The 21,601-nt window shown below is 43.2% G+C and overlaps 1 protein-coding gene across 4 annotated transcripts in view; it reads left to right on the top strand.

Annotated features, from left to right (window-relative positions):
* TOM1L2 (target of myb1 like 2 membrane trafficking protein) overlaps positions 1-21,601 on the top strand; it is a 56,606-nt gene that overhangs the window by 10,083 nt on the left and 24,922 nt on the right. For all 4 annotated transcript variants that reach the window (XM_064673315.1, XM_064673313.1, XM_064673316.1 and 1 more), the window contains exons 2-8: positions 9,034-9,118; positions 9,573-9,651; positions 11,268-11,417; positions 15,765-15,899; positions 16,853-17,011; positions 17,690-17,806; positions 20,389-20,522. In XM_064673315.1, the coding sequence (XP_064529385.1) occupies positions 9,034-9,118; positions 9,573-9,651; positions 11,268-11,417; positions 15,765-15,899; positions 16,853-17,011; positions 17,690-17,806; positions 20,389-20,522 (859 nt within the window). The remainder of the gene's footprint in view (positions 1-9,033; positions 9,119-9,572; positions 9,652-11,267; positions 11,418-15,764; positions 15,900-16,852; positions 17,012-17,689; positions 17,807-20,388; positions 20,523-21,601) is intronic.

Here is a 21,601-nt window from a genome sequence, read left to right as displayed (position 1 = left end):
GTTTTAATTACCACATACGAACGTTTGCTTAAAAATCTGCTGTAGCAAGGGAGTAAACTTGTTCTTGTAACTGCTTCCTTGTAGGAATGGGAGATTTTGTCTATTTTTTCCCCCTCACTAAATAATGTTTCAAGTTTATTTTAAGCGTGTGAAAATGTGGGCAATTGACTCATAACCTGTAAAAAATAATACAAATAATACTAATGTAGGAGCCTGATGATTCTCTCTGCTTTATAGTTTGTTTGCAGCAAACAACATGTTACAAGTGAGCAGGTGGGAGGGGGAGTTTTAAATATATGGGGATGGATTTTTAGAGTTTGCAGCTGACGTGGATTAAAAATTCTTAGAACATTTCATCCATGAAAGGCAATTAGTTTTGTTTTATGAATATGAAAAGCACGTAGCTTGTAAGTACTGGAGTGAAGTCCCAAGTGAGTTATTAGAACTTGCTTTACTCATGTAGTACAAAATTAGCCATCAAGAGCTGATAGATTTCAAATATAGCTCACTGACACACTGATCATCCATAACTTTTCATAAAGACATTTTTTTGGGCTCACCTGTAATTACTGGATGCTGTTGAAATCCTGAATGGGGCAGGTAGTCACAGATCAGGACACCTCTTTGCTCTTGATGGTGATTACAGCATATTGTGCAGCTGAGATATTGAATTGTGATACCTCTCTGCCCTCTTTCACAACTTTTAGCTACTCCTTTCTCTCAGATTCATAAGTTAAGACTGATAAAATGAATGGAGTCTGCTCTTTTTTCTTATTTTTGGCATTAGGATAAATTCATGTATTAGATGGTTTTTTTGGAATATCCGAGTTCTTTGTGTGACTTGTCTCAGTGGTGAGAAAAGCTTCTCAGCTACTATCAGGTGTTTTGAAAATTACTATTTTTCAGCTTCTTTGCCCGTTTTCTTTGTCTGGATTTTTTTTTTGCAGTGAGGGAGAGCCAAAGACTCCGCTATTAAGAAATTTGGTATTTCCAGTGTTGATCAACTGATGTTACTCATCCAGTACGTCAGTGTTTTAACACCTGAGATTCTCAGTTAAGGAACTGGTAGCCCCAGTTAAGGAACAAGGTCATCCGAATTCCACGGAGAAATTAAAACAGTATAAAAACTCTTTGGCAAGTGCTGAGCTAAAATCCAAGTTCTGCCTGTGGAAATGACTAAATGTCGAGTTGTTGTAGAGCACAGGCTGCTGTACAGTGGCCAAAGGAGGAGGAGATTTGGGTGACCATCCCAATTCACTGACCTGTTTAAACAGTGCTGTGCTGATAAATTCTCCCCCACGGAGTCACACGGACACGTCGCAGCAGTGGAATTTAGAAAAGGCAAATCCGAGGGAGACTGTTTTGTCACCTGGGAGGCTTTAATTTATGGTTTTGTGCCTCTCATCCAGAGAAGAAAGATGGACACTCAGAGTGGGATGATATTAAACTGCTGGAAGTGCCGCCTAATAGATCACAGATGTTTGTCAAGCAGCAAATCATCATCCCCCCCGACACAGCAGGACGAGGGGACACTGTCACGAGATGTGACGTGTCATAAAGGAACATTGATTTGTTGCTCCCCTACAGTAAATCACACAGCAAACATCTCCATTCAAATCCATTAAAATCCATTAATACAGGGCGTAGATTTTAAAACTGCTCTGACATTTCTGATTGAAGGCTGTGGCGTTATCGATTCCTGACGTGAGCGGGTCGCTGTTTGTCAATCGTCAAGTAGCACCATCATCTGAATGTCACAGGGTTTGCAGTGAGGTGGGAATCTGGCCAAGGTCACTGCTGAAAGGGATGAAGAAACGTGCAGTGCAGGCTGAATTTTGGGGGAGAGTGCCTCTGAATCATGCAAATGACTTCATGAGCTGGGAGCTGCTGCCGTATGACCTCGCGCTGAAGGACGGCTATTTACGGTACACGGGTCAACATGTGAGCCCTAATGAGTGTCAGGGCATGGGAGGAAGGAGGTTTTCTGTGCTTTCTTTCTAAAGCCATGTAGAATGGAAAAGTCAGAGGGATTTCACTGGGTTTTAAAGAAGCAGTAGTCTCTCTCTGCCATCTGTTTTGGAAGAGAGCAACTTACATACACATGTCATTCAGTGGAGCTTGCTGTCAGCAGCAACAATTTCTGCTGATGGGGGAACTTCAGGGAGAATATTCATAACAAAAGTCTTTATTGTATAGAAACACACCGTTCTTCTTGGGATCCTGCTTCCAAATGCCTTTAAGGACTGTGACTAAACCACTGTTTGTGCCTGAGATGAACATCTGAGTACAGAAGCTGCCTGGACCAGGTTCCCCTGCTAGTTAGTTTTTGTGCAATACAAGAGGGGATGGGAAAGTCCACCTGGTTTTGCACCCTCCAATGCATCAAGACCTTTGAGATGTGACAAACTAAATGAGTCAGGCTGATATGCTTCCTTGCCTGCTCTGATATTACTATAAGTCTTTCTATTTTGTTTTTCTTTTAGTTCAGGTGAAGCTCTGATCTGAGTATGAAAGAAAAATCTTCTTTGTTGTACAGCTGTTAATATTGGTTTAATTTGTGTTAATCCATTCACCTTGCTCTGTTTCTGAAACTGCAGCACAGCTATGCTCAGTTAATCACCTGGAGTTTCAAGCTCCTGAGAGGCTGAATTTGTGGGAGATGGTGGGTGATGTCTTTCCTGCAGCATATCTAAATCACAAGAATGTTGTAGCATGGCTGTGGCTGCCATGTGGTCCTTAAAAAGGCACAGTAATTACGTACTACATATTCATGATTGCAGGTACATGTGATTTGGAAAGCAGGTTGGAGGAAGTTTGGCATTTGGGTGGCACCTTCAAAAAGAAGAAAACCTGAAAGTTAATTGGAGAAAATGACAGTTCCCAGTTTACTGCTGTGCCTTCCGACAGCACTCGAGCTAAATACTCATTAGGACTGCACATGTGCATGCCCATGCTGTCTCGTTATTTTATTTTAACTTAGACTCCACAGCCATTACCAGCTATGATTATTCATTTATTCAGCAGCAGAAACTTGGGCAAAACAATGAGTGGAGGATAGATGACTAGATCCCAAAGAGTTTCAACGTGAGCATAGCTAAAAATTGAGTGAAAAAAATCCCACCAGTCAAAGGGGATGGCCAGTGCTGCAGCAGTCCAACCCAAATCACGCTTTCTGTAATGCCCTGCCGTTCAGATTGAGCCCGTTTGTTCTAGCTGACTGGCTTTTTCCTTGGAAGTGTGAAGCTCAGCATTTTCAGAGCAGTGTGAAATAAGGAATGTAGAAAAAGGACTTGGAGCAGTGAGGTGGCTAATTGAAAAATGCTCTTGGAGCCGTGCGCTCTAACAAAGAAGCTCTGGCAGGTTTTTATGAGTAAGTCGCTCCACAGTTGAGTTTTGATCTTGAATTTCGAATGAGTTGCATTTATTTTTTAATAGCAGTGTTTTGATAAAAAGGAACAATCCTCCTGTTGGTTACCATAATGCCTAAGTGGCCGTGACTGTCTTTCTAAAAGCAAATATAGAGAAACAAGAATAGACTGTTGGGTTCAGGAGTGTCCAAGTGTGTTATTTGAATGTGTCTTCCAAGTGATGTGTCTTGAACTCAGCAGGTCTGTGAATGCTGAGGGTCTTTAGTCTTATCTTCATTTTGCTTGGACAGCTGAAATATGTTTCCATGGCCTCTGGATGGTCTTTCCCCAGGTCTTATTGATGGTGCTGTGCAGATCATTGATGATTTGTTGAATCCAAGAGAGACAACTGCAGTCACAAATGTAATGATGCTTTAAAGCAAAACAATTCTATAAGCTACACCTCAGAGATGTCATTGTTGAGCAATCTTGTCTGGTTTGCATTGCCTTGCAAAACTCTTGATTTTTTCCTCAAAGTCCAGTCTCTAAAAGCACTTTGCTTTTGCCTTCAGCTGATAGCCCTCACTTCTGAGAGAGCAACACTGCACTGAAGGGAGGGCAACCAACAGGATAGAAGTGAAAAGCTGCTGATAGTGTGGCTTCTTCTGATCCCTGTCACATATTATGCAGAGTGAAATATAACACATCTGACTGTTTGATTCACTAATTTGACTTGTGGAGCACAGCTGGTAGGCAGGTGGACTGTTAAGAGACAAGACAAAGATCTAAGATCTGCAATCTTCTGAACTTCCAAGCAAAAAAAAAAAAAAAAAGGCAGCCACAAAAAGCAAGATGTTTTATGCTGCTTGAACACCAAATGCTGTTGGAGGGAAGGGGAGAAGTTTGGAATCAGAACTTTCTTGCTTTTGGATCTCTCTAACGTGATGGACTGGTGTGCATGTTTCTTTGCATAAATAGGAGGTGATTTTGTGCGTGTAATTCATCCCAAATGTATGAATTGAGAGCCTCTGAAGCATCTGAAACATCTGGAGAAGACCCAAGAGAGAAAACTGTGATTTCTCCAAACACAAAGATCTGTTCATTCATGAGATTCTCTGGTGTTCAAACAGAAGACAGCAGTTCTGCTGTTTTCATTTAATGTTACTTTCTAGCTAGTGCCACCCTTTTGTCTGTGCCATTCTGCACCACCACAATGACTTATTGGTGGACCTTTTCGGGAGATTTTCACCTGGCCCTGTCATCATTCAGCTGGAATAACTGCTCTCTGCTTCCAGCAGTCAGATTTTCAGTCTCAGCTGCTTAAACATATGGCACGTGACTAAAGTAACATAAAGATTTCAGCTTGTGCAGTGCAATCCTGATAAAAATCTCCAGGCTCTCTCCATCGGTAGGTTCCATATAATGGTCAGAGGTGAGATTGGAAGGGGGAAGCAGGGAAGAGTGAGGAGTTCTGCTTTATCTCATCCATACGTGAATACAGGCAAATTTTAAGAGTTTATCAACATTGGAGCAGAAATAGTACGGGCAGAATAGGGCTGAGAGGAGCCTCTCGAGGACAAGCAGTGCTGGTGTTTCTCTGTGAGGTCACTTTTGGGCTGGGTTCAGGATGGGCGGTAAAAGTTCTCCTGGTTTTTCCTGCATTTATAAGATAATTCCTGCCCTGCCCTGTGCAACCTGTTTGTTATGGGGTGATTACACGGGAATTTCTGACCTGATTTCCTTGTGGTGACATCTCAGGTCGGAGCAGGTTGCTTGGGAAGAGGTTTGGCTGGGGGTGTGTGCCCGAGACTGTTTACACCAGGAAGTTTACACTACTGACCCTTCTGAATTCCATAAAATGCCCAGGATTTCAGCGTGAGCAGGGAAATGCTGATACTGCCATTTGGCAGAGTGTGGAAATGCGGCCACAAGAGCTGGATCTCAGAGGGAAGGTGTGAATGAAAAAAATAGCACAGTTTTTTCTCCCTTTCCTTGCAGACCACAGATGAGCTGGTGCTGCCTGTGCATATGCAGTGCCCGAGGTCTGCCACGTGTCAGGCGTGCAGGGCCAGATTGTCTTTCTCCCTACCGGAACTTTTGGGACACGTGGTGGGAACTGATAGCGTCTTGTTTCAGAGAGAGACTTTCTGATAATCTCACTGGTATCAAGTCTCTGTGTAAGACACAAACTCCCAGGCCAAGCTGTATCCCAGCAGTCTGGGAGCGGCTCTGGAGTCAGGAGCTGTGCAAGGAGCCCTTGGCACCAGGCTGGGAGCTGCCAGCCCTTCTGTGATGCGATTAAACTATACCAGAAACTCTTCAGTTCAGGGGGACTCCTCCACATCACCTTCTTGCTTGTCTGATTTAACATTTCTCATTGCACCCTGGAATTCTGGTCACATTCCAGAGTCCTCATGTGAACTAGTGCCATTTAGGTGCCTTTTAATGAGTGAAAAAGGTGGAGGAACTGGTCACTCTTTTAAAGGGGATTTGTATGATTTGCATGCCATTCCTTTGCTGTTCTGTGATAGTTTCTGTTATAAAATCTGTTTACCTTGTCTGTCATATCTATGTGCTGTTTGAGGAGGAGCCTCTGAGAAATGCAGGGCTTCAAAAATGTCCGTTAAATACTGGACAGGTTTTTGAGTATTTTTAATTTACTACATTTTGTCTGTGTTGGGCAGGGGTTCTCTAACAGATGAGTGCAGGCAGAGCTGTTTCACCAGAAATCCAGAACTAAAACCTGCTGTGTTTTGGTTCTGGAAGAGCTCTACAGGCTTTCAGTTCATTGCAGTGTAATATTGCTCTTCAAACAAATCCCACCCAAACCTTCTCTGCAGCCAGTGAACTCCTTTGTACAGCTGAGAGAGCACTGCAGCAGCAAATCTGGGTCACACACCCTACAAAGGACACACGACTCCAGATGACAAGTGCTCGTGTGCTCCCTGTTGCTGAAAAAGAGACTAAAATTAGCTTTCGACTCTTACTTGAATTAAAAATTACCCAAGGGGAAAAGAACTAATTCTCAAGAAGACAACTGTTATGTCTTAAACCCACACAGTCTCAGCCATGTATTGCTCCCAACTAAAGAACAGAAATGCAAAAATAAAAAAGCGATAACCAAGGTTTTTGGGAGAAAGGGGATTTTGTTTTCCCTAGAGCATCTCAGGTGGGGAATATGAAGGAGGTTATTTGGGGCCCCAGATGAGTGTTCCAGTGCTGAGCTCCATACTGTGCTGCAGCGGCATCTCTTCACTCTGCCATCTCCAAAACACCACAGTTTTTACCTGTGGAGTTCTGCCATATCCACATTTTGTCAAAATAAACCTTAACTACATGGGTTTTAGAAGAGTGAATTGGCTGCCAGCACAACTTTGTGCAGGATCAGCATTTTCCATAATCATATATAAAAAGTGATTATAGCAGACCAGAGAGTCTGAACATCTCTAAGACACTGATGCCAAATGCTGTCAAGAACACACAAGTTTGTTAATATAGTTTAAGATTAAGGAAACAAATTGTGTGCCCAGCTTCAGGAATACCTTCTCTTTAAGGCATAATCTTTTATTTTGGAGCATTTGGCTTTAACATCCTTTGCAGCTCTGGCGATCACCACCTCCAGCAGATCAGATGTAGTGATATTTTTCTTTATATCTCTGACTATTAAGGTTTTCTTTCCAAATGTTAAATAAAATGTTTTCCTAAGCAACAAGGACTATATGGAGCTGAAGGTAAATCACATTCTGTAGCAATAAAACCTTATGTACAGTATAGGAACAAAAAGCAACTAATAAAAGTGATTGTTACAAGTAGCTTTGCACAAAGATAAATTCCTGTATCCCAGAATACATTAAGTAGCTCTGCCTGCTGTATATTAACAATACTCAGTAATCTGTCCAGTATTTAGTGGACATTTTGGAAGCTGTGCATCTCTGAAACAGAAAGAGTTTTCCTTGACCAAAGTCAACTTTACCATGAGGTGATATGGCTGAAAAAGGTCCAGCTGGGAGTTTTTTAGCCTCTGTTCTCTCCCTGGTGGGTGCCTTGCTGTGCTGCTGCTCAAAATGGGAAGTGAGGTCTGAAAAGAACATTCTCCTGTTCCATAATCTCCTTTTCCATGGTGTCCTCTCCTTTCTGCTCAGCTCTCTCTGCTGGGATTTTGCATAGCTGCCAGTTTTGTCTCAGACTTCTGTAATTACTGTCCTTGGTGGAGCTGTTTTAACCATGATTCTGGGGTAGAGGAGTCACTGCAACTTGAATTACCCAGACACAGTCTTTCTCCAAATAATGTCCCATAATTATGGCCTGTGGGCATCTGTATCCTCAGTCACAGTGATGGAAATGTTAATAGAAAAAAACAGTGTTGGTAAACAAAAAGATGTGAAGTCCTTGGAGCCTGGTCTTCCCAAACAAAATCTGCCTTGTTCCGGGGGACAGATTGGGGTTGGATGCAAAGACAGAAGGATAGCTGGAGAAAATGGTACTTGTGGTTTGGTTGCTGCTTTAAAATGTTCAAAAGGGGTTTTTTTCTTGGTTTACTTTACATTTTAAAAATGCTTTTGTTTACCCTGTTTGCCTTCTAGCATTGGATGCCAGGGATTTGTAGAAAACCCAGACTAATTTAGAGGAGAAGGTCATGTTTGGCTCGAAGGTCCCTTTTTTTTAGGTCTCTGGTGACAAGGCTTTACCTTCAACTCATCATCATTCCAGACTGTGGGTAGCTGATAGGATTTGAATGCTGCAAGTGAGGAGTGTGAAAAATTCCAGGGATGTTCTATGCACTGCTAGACAGAACTATATTGATTTAGGAGGAAATCCCAAGGAGGAAATAGTTCTTGTCAACTGATTACTACAAGTTACGGTTATGCTACTCTTGCAGACGCCTATAAATTAAACTGCCAACAGTTGGCATCTGCCACTGTCACAGTGCTATAGGTCATCCTTCCCTGGGAACTGAGTGATGCCAGAGTGACTTACCTGCCACAGAAATACTGAGGGAGGATTTGGGAGTTGGGAGGAAGGCAGAGTGTGCTTGGGAGGCGTGTAAATGGCCCCAGTGTGGAGAGGAGACTGAGGACCTAGTGTGGGACAGAGGGAAGCAGTGCCTGACCCCCTGGCAAGCAGATATGGAGGGACTGTGGTACAGGAGCCCCCAGCACAAGAGGTGCCCATGAGTGATATCATGACCTGAACTGTTATGTGCTAAATGTTTTCACGTGGTAGTGGTTCTTTTCATGCTGAAATTCCTTGAATTCTGTCTCCAGGTTGCTCTTTTTCCTCCCTCGACTCACATGGAGGTATTATCTGCTAAAGCAGGGAAGAGGTCATGCTGATTTTGGAGGATATTTTCCTACCTCATACCTTGCCAGCAATGCAGCATCTGAGGAGTTTAAATTGGAATTAGCTGACATTTTCCTACTCTCCCAGGAATTCAGGAGTCTTTGAAGAACAGCCCATCTATGTGGGCTGAAGGTAGTGAGCTTGAGGGATAATTGATTCTGTCTGGAAACCTCTATGCTGATCCCTAAAACCAGGAGGGAAGGATTGACATTGTTTACTGTCAGTGAGGATTTGTTTTTTTTCTGCTTTTTCACTGGATAGTTTCAGCTCGGAGTAACTGAAGATGGATTGAGGTGCAGACCTAATCAGGAAGATGTGAAAAGATTTATTTTTCTTTACTTTACAGAAAAGGCCACAGATGGCTCTTTGCAGAGTGAAGACTGGACACTTAACATGGAGATCTGTGACATTATCAACGAGACAGAAGAAGGGTATGTGCTACTTCAGCAGACTTTGAAAGGTCCCTGAACACGATCTTACTCAGCATGTGAGGAGGTGCAGCGAGGCAATGCCTTTAATTTCAGCTGTTTGTATGGACAGCTTCTCTGACACACCTCCTTCAGCACCAGAAAGCTGTGCTGCTTGGCAGTCTGCAGGAGAACTGACCACTGCTCTTATGCCCTGGGCCTTTGAGTGGCTGTCAGTCTTCCCTGCCTGATCAACAGCCTGGATTTTTGGAGACTTCAGGCACACCTGCAGTCCTGACTTCTGTGATACCTTGTCTCCTCACATAATTCTCCATGATCTTGGTTGTAGTCAAGTGATCTGAAGTTAACACACATGCTTATGTCCAGACAGAAATGGTAAAGGATCCCCTTTCCCACAGTTTATGGGATGTGAGAAGCCCGTCTAAGCTGTCTGTTAAATGGTGTGTTTCTCCTTCAGGCCCAAGGATGCCATTCGAGCGCTGAAGAAGAGGCTGAATGGAAACAAGAATTACAGAGAGGTCATGCTGGCGCTGACGGTGAGTGGGGGCAGGCTGGAATGCCCCAAAGGGCAGAACCCTGCTCCTTTGTCATTTCCCTTTTCCTGGCACTCTCTTGAATGTACACACTATTTCCTTTAACAGCCACTGCTTTGCCCTTTGCTTCTCTCCAATTGCCTCCTTCCTTCCTCGGGGAGTGTTGCTGGAAGCTTTGCATAGCAGTTTTCTGACTCAATTGATTTCTGCTTTTTTTCATGGCTCTTATTCTTCCCGAGTACTGTCTGAGGAAAGTTAAAGTAGCCCAAATGAGTCTGTTATTTCCTGAGGTTTTCCTTTCTACTCTCGTCTCCCTGTGTCCAACCATTCCTCCACTCCAAGGCAACAGCTGTGGGCATATTTGCAAGTGAGGATGATGAACTTGCCATATTTTCAGCTTCATCAGTAGCTGATGCACAATTTCCCTTGGGAATGAATCTCTGTAGGAGACTTGCATTAATTTGCACTGATCTAATTTCACTCAATAAAGTGTAAATTATATTCTGTGCATTTATGCAGCGCTGCTAAAGGTGTGGGATAATTTGCCAGTGACCTTTCCTGCTGATGACTTTAGCTGGGGGTTTCCTGGGAAGTGCAGCACCCCTGAGCGTGGTGCTCTGTGCCACAGTGACCTGAGGAATGAGCAGCAGGAACTAGATGGAGTTATCCTGCTGGGGGAAGGTGATCTGTATGATTCTTTCACGGAGCTCTTGTTGCATCTCCCTGACGAGGCGTAACCGTACTTTCTGTCTTCTTGCCATTTCCTGTCCTGGATTGTCATTTTGACAGATTACCAAAGTCCAAACCATGAGATTATCCATTGTGCAGGAAAGAGAGAAATTCATCAGGAATGAGCCCGTGTCATCATGGCTGATGAAAGTAGCTGAAGTAGGAGAGTAATTACAGACTGCTCAATACGGAGTCGCAGTGGTTATTAGGCATGGCTGTAAGGAGAAGTGACGCCTTGGATTTATCTCCATGCTAATCATGTTCTTCAGAGAAAAATCAACAGCTGTTCTTCCATGGCAGTTGAATGGCAAGTGGAAGGTGCCTCCAGCTAGGTTGCAGGGGGAAAATGTGTCAAAGTATAACCTGTCAGAGCATTCACAGGGGAGTGTTTTGAATGAGTGAAGATCATTCACCTGAATTCCCAACTCTAAAACATGGCTTATAGCTCGGAGCAACTGGGTCCAGCTGTGTTCCAGGCACACAGAAAATGGTGGAGTGCCACAGCACAATAATATCTCACTGTGACAGGGTGTCCTCTGTCTTACCTGCTCCTGATGTGCTGCTGTGTACTTGGCTGTTCAGCTGCGCAGGCTGGAAAGTTCTGCTCTGAAGAGGAAGAAACTTTCTTTACCTTGAAAACAGGCAAAGGTGCATCACAGAAATGCCCAGTATATTAATGGTGGGTGAGGTACAGCTAAATGTATGTACTGAGAGGAAGCTTTTTGGTAAAACTGGGGAAGAAGGGAAGAATTAAGACTGTAAGTGTAATTTCTCCTCTATCTTCTTGCCCTCCCATCAAAAACTTTAAAATTAAATGGATTAAAAAATCAGATGCTGTGTGTGTGATCAAGCTTTGCTCCAACAATGAATGGGTTTTTTTGTGTGTGTAGGTGTTGGAGACCTGTGTGAAGAACTGTGGCCATCGCTTTCATGTCTTAGTGGCAAACCGTGACTTCATCGATGGTGTTCTGGTGAAAATCATCTCACCCAAGAACAATCCCCCCACTATTGTACAGGATAAAGTCCTAGCACTGATTCAGGTACCCAGCTTGTCTCTGCTTCCATATGTTGCTGCCTGAAATAAGGACTGTCTGCTTCAATGCTACGCATCGCTAAACATGCTGTCATCGTTAAAAACGTGGCAAGGTTTTTATATATAAAATCAAACAATATATCCAGATTGGCAGGGAAGAGCAGACATGCACACACATAGATATTTTATCCAGGGAGAACTGTCTGGATTTGAGTTAGAGAGATACCACTCTACTCTAAAACAGGAGGATTTAATAGAAGATAAATGGATGGCTTTGCAATTTAACAGTCGTATCTTAGAAGCTGGAGACTTGCTGCTGCAGTGGGCTTGTCATCTGAGGCCAGGAGATTTCAGAGGCTCGTGCTCTTGTTGTCAGCTGCAGAACACTTGCCTTTCTCTGTCTGTTTTCCTGACCATAAAATGGAGCTGTTTCCCTCCCATTAGAAAGCATTCTGCATTCCTTTCAAAAGACGGTTATAGAAGAGTAAATGACCATATAGGAGTTAAAATGGTTTTGGTGTCTTTTTTCTGGTTATTGTGCAGTAAAAGCATGCTGTCAGATCCTTGCCTGCAGTGGGGAAGTTCAGACATGGGCCTGTCTGCCACTTCTCCTTCTGTGCAGCACAACAATAAACAGCCGTGTTAATTCCACAAACCATTAGCCACACATGAGGAAACATTGGTGCCTGCCTGGAGGAAATCTGACAATTATAGGAAGCTTTATCACTAAGCTTCCACAGGCTACTGCGTACACCAGAGACTAAAAGACACTGCGTATTTAAAATGATATAAACCTGCTGCAGTGTTCCTTGTGGGAAGGTATTTACAAATGCAGAGCATCATTTGCCAGATATACTTCTGATTTTTATGGCAAAGCATGCAGTTGGATTTCTGCTGGTTTATTTGTTATTAGGATACAGGGATAGGGGCATCATTAGAGCATGACTGTGTAAATAAGTGATTTTCAAACAGAAAATAGGCAGGGTGATGGAATTAGGTGGGCATTGCATAGGGGTCTGTGGGGCCCCTTTATTTCTGGTCTCTGATTTTAAGGCTTTTTTTTTTTTTAATAGCACAAAATTAATGAAATTATTAAAAGCAATTCTTGTGCATCTGAGTGAGCCTCCAGTGTCTGCTGGCTTGCGGTGACAAGGAGATGAGGTTAAATACTGTCACATAAAGAGGAACTGGGTGTGTTTCCATATTGTTTTAGAGAATGCTGGTTGTGCTGGGTCCTAGATTTAAATGGATTCCCAGTCGTCAATGCAGCTAAGAAGTAAGTGTTTGTAACATAATCAGAAAGCCACAGTCATTGCCTCAGTGTATTAAACAGAGCTTTATCTGAGGAGACTTAGTGCAGTAGAGCTAAAAGCCTCACTCTGGGTACTAAATGCCTTTTGATATAAAAAGCCTGAAAATTATGATGGTTGCCTGTGGGTGGGTTCTGTTAGTGTCTCTTTAGCTGGAGGTGGTAGGGGACTTTGTTTTCCAGACTGCCTGACAAGCTGGAAAGACTGATTGCAGTAGCTCATCCCAGGTGCCCTATGGACTCACCCCCCAAAATACCTCGTATGTCGTGACCACTTCACTCAGCTTAGACTTTGCTCTGTGGAGCTCCCTGGGGTTGGAGTTAACCCCCTTCTCAGGGGCTGATCTCTCAGCTCTGCTCCACCAATGTTGCATTTATCCCTTTCTGTGTCCCTTTTACAATTTGGTATCGGGGAATTAATAAGAACAGAAATGAGAGGATTAATAGCCCAGACTTGGAAGCATGGAAAAGAGCTGTACAAACAGTGTGTGTCTTCAGCCACACAGCTCTGGTATTCCTGGGCCTTTCCATAACAAGGGTAGATAAAGCTGCCATCCAATTTCTTATCTAGAGACTTGACTGTTTTGAGATGTTGAGCATCTTGTGTCTCACTTTCTGAACCTATTTCTCAGTGTACATGAATGAGTATGTGTTACATAGTGCTTATCCTTCCTTCTTTACCCTTCTAAAAGGCCTTGGAAATATCCCTTGTCACTGTGCCCCTGGTAAGAGCTTGCCTGTCACCTCAGAGCTCATGCAACTTACTGCAAAGTAGCTGAGCACCCTCATCAAAGGTGTGAAGCACAGGAAGACTTTTAGTGGCATGCCAAATTCTTTTGAGGATATATGTAGTAAAAAGTGTCCAACACTGGCAAAATTGTCTTGGGATGGTCCCTGATTTAGGGGCTGGATTTACAATGGTATTCAATTAACCCATTTGGGCACACTGAGGATCCAAGTGGGATTTATACAGCAGCATCCTGAAGTATCTACCTTTGATAGCCTGGTCTAGAGTCTTGGAAGATCTGAATTGAGTGTCACCTCTGTCCTGCACCTGTTTGGGCAATGGGCAGGTCTCCTAAGCTCTGGTGTAGCTCCTTATCCATAAAGCAAAGCTAATATTACTGTTACCTAGTTGGATTGTAAGCTGTCTAGAACAGGGATTGTCTTCAATGTGTGTAGACAGCACTTAGGACAATAGTGTCCTGTCCTGCTTGTGACCTCTGAGAGAGACTAATACAGATAATGCTCCCAGCTCAGGTGAGGAAGAATACAAATGGAAGTGTCTCCTTTCTCCAGGACAGAGAGTTGCAGAAGAGAGAGAATACATTAAAAAGGTGGAGTGCAGATGAAGTGAGTTCAGTTTGCAAAATCTATAGGAAGCCAGTGAAAGAGGGGGTGCATTAGTACATCTTCTTGGACAAACAAGCCAAGTTAAAAGTTAGGGGTGGCAATGCAGCATATCTTGGCCTCTGACTTTCTTTTGAGTGATGATTATTAAATAGAGCATCCCTTGCCTAACATTTTCCACTCTTGCTTGCAAATAGAGTTGAAGTGGGGAACACCATTATGTAGAAGTATCATTAAGATGATTTGTGATGTAAATTGAAAATGCAGTGAAAGAGCAAAGTTGAAGTTACTTGTGCCATCAAAATCTCTTTTAGAACTGGGGATGGTTTGGAAGGTCAGTTGCAAGGAAACAATGGCTGTGTGCAGTCAGAGCTGTTTTCTCTGGCTCAGGCAGGGCTGTCTGGGCTTGCACTGCATCAGAACAGTTGATGCAGTTAATTTACTCTTAACAAAGCTGAGAAGCAAACCCAGGATTTCAGCTTGCACCTGATAATGGATTGTCTCCTTGACACAGAGGGTAGGAAATGCTCTTTCTCAGAATTGAACAGAAGAGGAATGCAAGTTAAATATTAATATTATTTCTTATCTTGCTTTGCTATCTTTGATTTCTGTCCTCTCAAATATCAGAAGTGATTAAAAACAGCTTTTAAAGTAAAAATAGTCAAAGAACTAGTGTAAAAGTGATGACTAAATGAATTAAGTTCAGAGCCCACACACCCGTCTCGCAGTAGTTCTGGATCCAGCATGCTGATACTCTGCCTCACATATGTGGGGGTTTGTGGAATGCTTCATTTTTTAATGGAGTCATAATATTTCAGTTTCTCTTTCCTCTAAATTTTTAATATTTGGCTGATTTCCAGCACAAGGGAGAGGGGGTTGAGGCTTTCAGGGTACTGTGCTCAGGATACAGCAGCTCTGTGAGTGCGGGAGCCTGGCTAGCCAAGAGAAGCACTTAGTACTCCCACTGAAGGAAAAGCTTAAATGTGAATTGAAGTCTTTTTAGACACCAGAGAATTCATGCAGGAGAGATATTATGAGTGTTCTGGCTGTGGGAAATTCTCCCTTTTAAACTTGTTCTTTGTGCCCCACCGGGGTGTCTGAGTGTTGGATGTGCTCTGTAGGAACCCGGGCGCCGTTAGTTCTGCTGCTCAGGGACTGCCTGTTTCACAATACAGGAACCTCAGAAACTACCTATTTTTATGAAGTTTGGTCCAAATAAAACACTGAAGAGGACGTGACAGCTGTGTTTTTTTCTTTGGCAACAAATGAGGATGCTTCACAAAGTGAATGGAGGTTACTGAAGATTATTGTATGACTCTATGAATTTTGCTTAGATCAATTGAATCTTTCACACAGACTTTTCCTGGTGGGTCATTGGCTATAGAATATGCCAGAAAGATCAGCATCAATCACTGCTGAGGAGAGGAGATTGGAAAAGGCTTTAATTTCGTTCACAGATTTTGATGATGTCAGGCACTGTGCAGAGCTGCTGTGCACTAACTTCTGGTTTTTATTTGAATAAAATCTGTATGTGACTGTCTTAATAATATTTGCAGGATCTTTTAGACCAGGTCTGATGAATACAGCTTCCCTTTGAAGCTGAAATACATGAAAGCTTTTATAGTCAGTATCTGAGGTCAGGGTGGAGCTGGAGCTTTGGAAGGTTTATGGATGATAATCCCTCGTGTTTTCCAGGCTTGGGCTGATGCCTTTCGAAGTAGCCCTGATTTAACTGGAGTAGTGCATATTTATGAAGAACTCAAGAGGAAAGGCATCGAGTTCCCCATGGCAGATCTTGATGCTCTGTCTCCAATACACACACCACAGAGGGTAAGCTGCAGCATTGCAATTCCGGGGGTATTTTCCCAGGATGTCTAAGTAGTTCGATAACTACTTGTTTTTCCCCTCCTGTTTGTCTGAATTTGGCTCATTTTCTCACTCCTGGAAGGACATTTTAATAGTAAAAGGGCATGTAGGAGAAGCATAATACAGACTGATAAGCTAATGGTATCTCCTCCCTTGAGTCAATCATCAGAGAAGGGGAAAAGAGTTTGTAACACTTATCTTATACCACAAAACCACCAGACAAATGCACCTAATTTGTTCTAAGAGAACCCAGCAGGATATGTGGCTGAGATTTACTTCTTTTGCTCAAAAGTGTGGTGTTTTCTGTTGGTGATACCCCTGAGCCTGTCCTTTAGGGGTGCACAGGGTCTGAATCTCACACTGATCATCCCATGGTAACGTGAGGTTTTACACCTGTGGAAAGTTAAGTCTGGAAAGTTGACAGAACTGCTGCTAAGAAGTAACTTAATGATCACAGGTGTTCTGATTATTCACTCTGAAAACTGAAGTTAATGAATCTTTGAAGCGGTAAATGCAAGTGATCAAGGACTGAGAGATTACAATTCTTGTGTCAAGGTTAATTAAATTCAGTACCTTTGTATCACATCATTTTTTTGTGTAGGCCTGCAACTTAATTCCTAGTTTAAAATAATTTTTAATTAGTTCTCTTTGGCTCTTGTTTTTAGTTTACTTATCATTTTTCTTGTAAAGGTAAATGGGCTTAAATGCATGTGGGTTGGGTCAAAAGATATGGGTGTGGAGGATTGCTGGAGCTGCCTGTTTATGGGCTGTCCTGCCAGTCTGTTCTCGTAACTGCACTGACCTTTCCCGCAAGGTGCAATTATGTTCTATATTTGAGCCTGTTTGGCCCGAGGTTGCTGATAAAGCAGGTGCTGTCCCAATTCAGCTTTTGAACTCGTGTCTTTCTGATGTGGCAGAGTGTTCCTGAAGTTGATCCTGCAGCAAATATGCACAATTCACAGTCTCAGCAAAGGATGAGCAACAGCTCTTATTCTTCGTCCTCCCCAACGGCGTATTCTGCTCCTCAGGCCCCAGCCTTGAATGTGACTGGTCCCATCACTGCTAATTCTGAACAGGTATTGGCATCATGATTCTTTCGAGTGAGACTCTTCCAGCAAGTCAAATTAGAAACTGATCTGCAGAGGAACTTTAACTCTATGGACTTTGCCTTGTAGGTCTGGCTCTACTTAGTAATCTTTCCCCCCATTATGCTGTAAAATCTGGGCTTTGGATGTGTCTGTGTGACCAGTCCACTCAGCAGTAATTTAGCAGTTATTCCCATTATCCCCTCTCCTTTAAAAGCCCAGAATGTCTTGCAGATGCAGGAAGTCAAGCCCTTACAAACACCCTAATATAGAAAACAGAATTTTCTTTTCTCCCTGTAAAAAATAATAACTTTAGAACCAAAGATCCTACTTAAAATGTGTACAGCTTTCCCCACACTGGAGTGAGGCATGCAAGGTGTACCACAGCCAAGGTCTGGTTTTAGGTGCTGTTTTAATTTGCTTCCCTTCCATACAGGCACAGCACATCTGGGCTAGTGATGATAGTTCTTTTCTTTTTCTGTTCCTTTTCTAAAATTCTCTCCTGGGTAAACTTTTTATCTTTACTTTTTGTTTTTTCCCGCTAGAATGTCTGGAGCCTCAGATATCAAGTCAGACAGAACGAGAGATATCTCAAAGTCAGTTCTTGAAAATGAGCTGCTTAAATCAAAAGATTATGCAGTGTTTTGTTGTCTTTTTACCCAAATTCAGATTGCCCGGCTGCGCAGTGAACTGGATATTGTTCGTGGGAATACAAAAGTGATGTCTGAAATGCTGACAGAAATGGTACCTGGACAGGAGGATTCCTCAGACCTTGAGTTACTCCAGGTAACAGTTTCTTCCAAATATGATTCTGATCCTTTCTGTGCTTGAGTTTCCCAGGGGGTGGGTTTTGTTGTAACTCACTTCACAAACTGGGTTTGCTTGGCTTACGTAATGAATGTGGGCTGTGCTTGACCCTGGCCAGTCTCATCATGTGATGTTCTTCATTTGTTAAAGCTTCCAGTGACAAGAATTTCCTGACTTCCCTTGAAACTTGTTCTTTCCTCTTTATGTAGCCAGAATTTTTTTCCAGTGTTGAATATCAGGTCTCTTTTACCACAAAGCAGCTTAGAATTGCCACGGGCTCTATAAGTCCTGAGCATCTCTGTTTATTTTACATCCTCCATCATCACTTTTACAGTGTCAAAACATTCCCAGTCACTGTGCAGGAAAAAACACTCCATATTTCCAGCTGGACTAAATAATGCCAAGGGTCTGTGGATTCTCTGCCAATTGAAATCTTATATATGAACAAAATGTCTTTCCAGAGGCTGTGTTCTCAGGGTCTTAAGGCGGGTGCTCAGGTGAAGTTTCAGAGTGTCCAGAGGGTAATCAGAAGGGATTTCTTTGCTGGAAAATCTCAATCCAGTGCGACATTTAGTATTTCAAGAGGGAAAACAGTATAAACACAGCTCATGTCTTGGGCTTCACACCTGCTTCCCAAGGCCAGTGGTCACGGAGTGGCCTTTTGGCTGAGGAAGGTCATGCAGTCCCACATGCAGCACAGATGAGGAGCACTGAGATCTGGCATTCCAGCTGCTGCCCTTAACGTGGTATTTGCCTTTCCAGAGCTTCAGAAATAGCCTTCTGTTTTGATCCTCCAGCAGGGAGGATGGGCTCCTGCAGCAGTCCGTTCGGAGGAAGGCAGGGAATTGCTCTCTGTGATACATCAGAGTTTGAAATCCATCCAAAAACTGGTCTCTCCCATGCAGTGGCATTGTGTGTTTGTCTTGGAGCCATCATGGCAGCTGATGAGAGGCTTTGCAATAAAGAGCCTTTCAGTTACTGCCCATTTGGGTCGAAGTGCTCAAAACAAAAGAAGCTTCCAGGAAACCATGACAGGCCGAAACAGCATCGAGCAGTTTGCTTACATTCAGAAACAACCACCAACATCTTGACAGCATAACCTTACAGCATAGCTTTAAGGTGAAAGAATTTGATCATAAAATGGAGTGACAGCAACGATTCTTTATCCCAACTGGTTCCCTTCTTTGACTGATGCAGCCTAAATCTGAATCACAGAGCTGGGGAGAACCTGTTTTTGATCACAAAGGATGGTTAGCCTTTTGAGAGCTGTGAGCTGGGTGCTGCATGCAAGGACTCCCTGCTTTGAGGTTTATATAGCCCTCCTCCTTAAATAATTCCTGACATTTTCTCCAACAATCAAATGTAAACAGCCTGCTAGAGAGCCAACTCTGAGCAGAATAGATAGGTACTGTCAGCCCTCTCGGAAAGGCAGCAAACAAACCTCTGAAATGTCACAATCTGCTTCGAAAGTGATGGGATCAAAACTGACATTGGAGAACACATTCCTCAAGCTGTTAAGGCAGCTGGATTGCACTAGGTGAAATTTATCCAGAGCTTAGGATGTCATACCAAGCAAGGAAAACAAACACATTTTTGCTTTCATCCCGAAGGTTGTGTACCAACAAGTCGTCCTTGTTTAGTGCTGAATTTTTGCTGTGAAGTGGAGCTGGGAGGGGTGGAAGATGACAGAGGGACATGCTTTAGCTGGAATGTCAGTGCTCACTGAAGTAAAACCGTGGGCTTGATCAGAGGCACCCTGCCATATGTCACGTTTCTTCTTGCAGTCCTCCTCAGCAGACCAGTCTGACCTTTGTTCTGGAGGCCTTTACAGGAGTACAGAATTCTGCTAAGTAATTGGTGATGGAAGAGATGTCTTGGTCTAGGCCAACTCAGATCTAGATTTCTTGATGAGAGACTTCTAAAATAAATGCCCTCACTCTGTATTCTTTAAAATGTTCTTCTGAAACTCCCCACTGCCTTTGTGCAGTCTCTTGTCTGTGCATTTGCTCAGTGGAAGGGAACATCTCTGTGTGTGGTTCAAGTGTGTGGAACACACAACTTTTTATGCTCCTGGTTCTTGTTTTGCCTTCACTCTCATGTTCTCTGTAGTTGGTGAGTTCTCTGTCCTCAACACTTCTCTTTCTAGCACCCACTTAGTACTTGTAGCCCTGATGAATCTTTTTTCCCCACTTCTTCCACCGTGCATTTAGTTTTTAAGGATGCTATTGCCAAAAAGATTGAATTTTCCTTGAAAGCTGTTGTATTAACGTGTTTTATTCTTAAAACAGATGACTGTAACACAGATATTTATTTTTTGAAGTACTCAGAGTTAAAGAAGAATCAGGAAGTCGAATTGTAAATAGGCTCTCAAGGTTTTATGCCATCATCTCTTGAAGGGCGTTTGATTAGATGTGCTTTTGGGTGACATTTAATCATGCAAAGATAAACTTGTCTTAGTGTTTCTCAGCTGGGGGATATGTTTGGCTGTGAGCAAAGCTCAACTAAATCTACTTATTGCTTGTTGCTTATCAGAGTGTGTGTGCACAATGCATTCCTCCTAGGAACTGAACCGAACCTGTAGAGCCATGCAGCAGAGAATTGTGGAGCTTATCTCACGAGTGTCCAATGAAGAAGTCACAGAGGAGCTGCTGCACGTGAATGATGATTTAAATAACGTCTTCCTCCGATACGAAAGGTGGGGCACCTTTCCCATCCACTATTTACATTCATTCTGGGTTCTCCCTTAAATATAAAATAGGTCAGTTGGCAAGATGGGGCCAATGGTCCAGCATAACACAGAGAAGCATTTACAAAGTCTTTTTGTGGTCTTTTATGGTACCATACCTGTTTCAGCTGATTCCTTTAATACTGTGATTTGGGGTTTTTTTTTGGTTCTGCCATTGAATTTTTGTGGGACACATCCATAAAATGCAGGGCAGCCTTGTGCAAAACTCTCTGAACTAGCTGCAAGTCCCCGTTGTGCAGGGCTGTACAGATGTAGGGACTTGGGACCAAAAATAGCACAGCCACAGTCTCTAGTTCCCCTTGCCAGCCTGGGCTCTGCACAAATGCCTGTGCTGCTTCCTGGCTTAGGGAGGCTCCTGTGAGCTGGCTCTGTCCTCTGATCTCTCCAGTTCCAGAGCTGGTGCAAAGGGAGGTGCCTGAGGTGGGCGGGAGCTTAATGCATGTAAGGGTTTTGTTTTTAAGTAACACTTAAAATCTTGGGAAAAAATAAAAGCCTGTCTTGCGTAGAACTGATGTTTTGAAGAGCTGGTCTGCAAGAATCATCCCCAGGGACAGGACTTGGGGCACAGGACTTTCGACATGTCAGACAAAGGCGCTGTCAGGCACATCTGCTGCAGGAGGTGACATGTGATGCAGCAGTCTTGGGAAAGTTTAATCTTCCCCTTAATGACAGGCCTGGGGAGCGAGGCACTAAAGAGTACCCTTTGTTCCTTGCTCTTAGCACAGGGCTTTGTTTCTCAAGCCTTTAAAAATAAATTAGACTCCAGATCTGTGAATTTGTGCTGTCACGGCAAAGGCTGGAAACACGACTCGGTGGCCTCGATTTCGCCTTTGATTTAGTCGTTCAGAGGAGATCGGGGCAAACTTTGAAACAAACGCCGGCTTTTTGTGTGAAATGCTGTGTGTTTCATGCACGAGCAGGATTGCACAAGTGGGAGAGGGTGACTGTCAGTAAGGCTCAGTCTGGTCACCCTTAATAGTTTTTCTGTTTTCCTCCATCTGCGACTTTACTGGCTGGAGCTGATGTGT

Source organism: Pseudopipra pipra, chromosome 16 (assembly GCF_036250125.1).
Source record: "Pseudopipra pipra isolate bDixPip1 chromosome 16, bDixPip1.hap1, whole genome shotgun sequence".
Lineage (NCBI taxonomy): Eukaryota > Metazoa > Chordata > Aves > Passeriformes > Pipridae > Pseudopipra > Pseudopipra pipra.
Note: the sequence above shows the minus strand (reverse complement) of the source record. Positions and strands in the feature narration are given on the sequence as shown.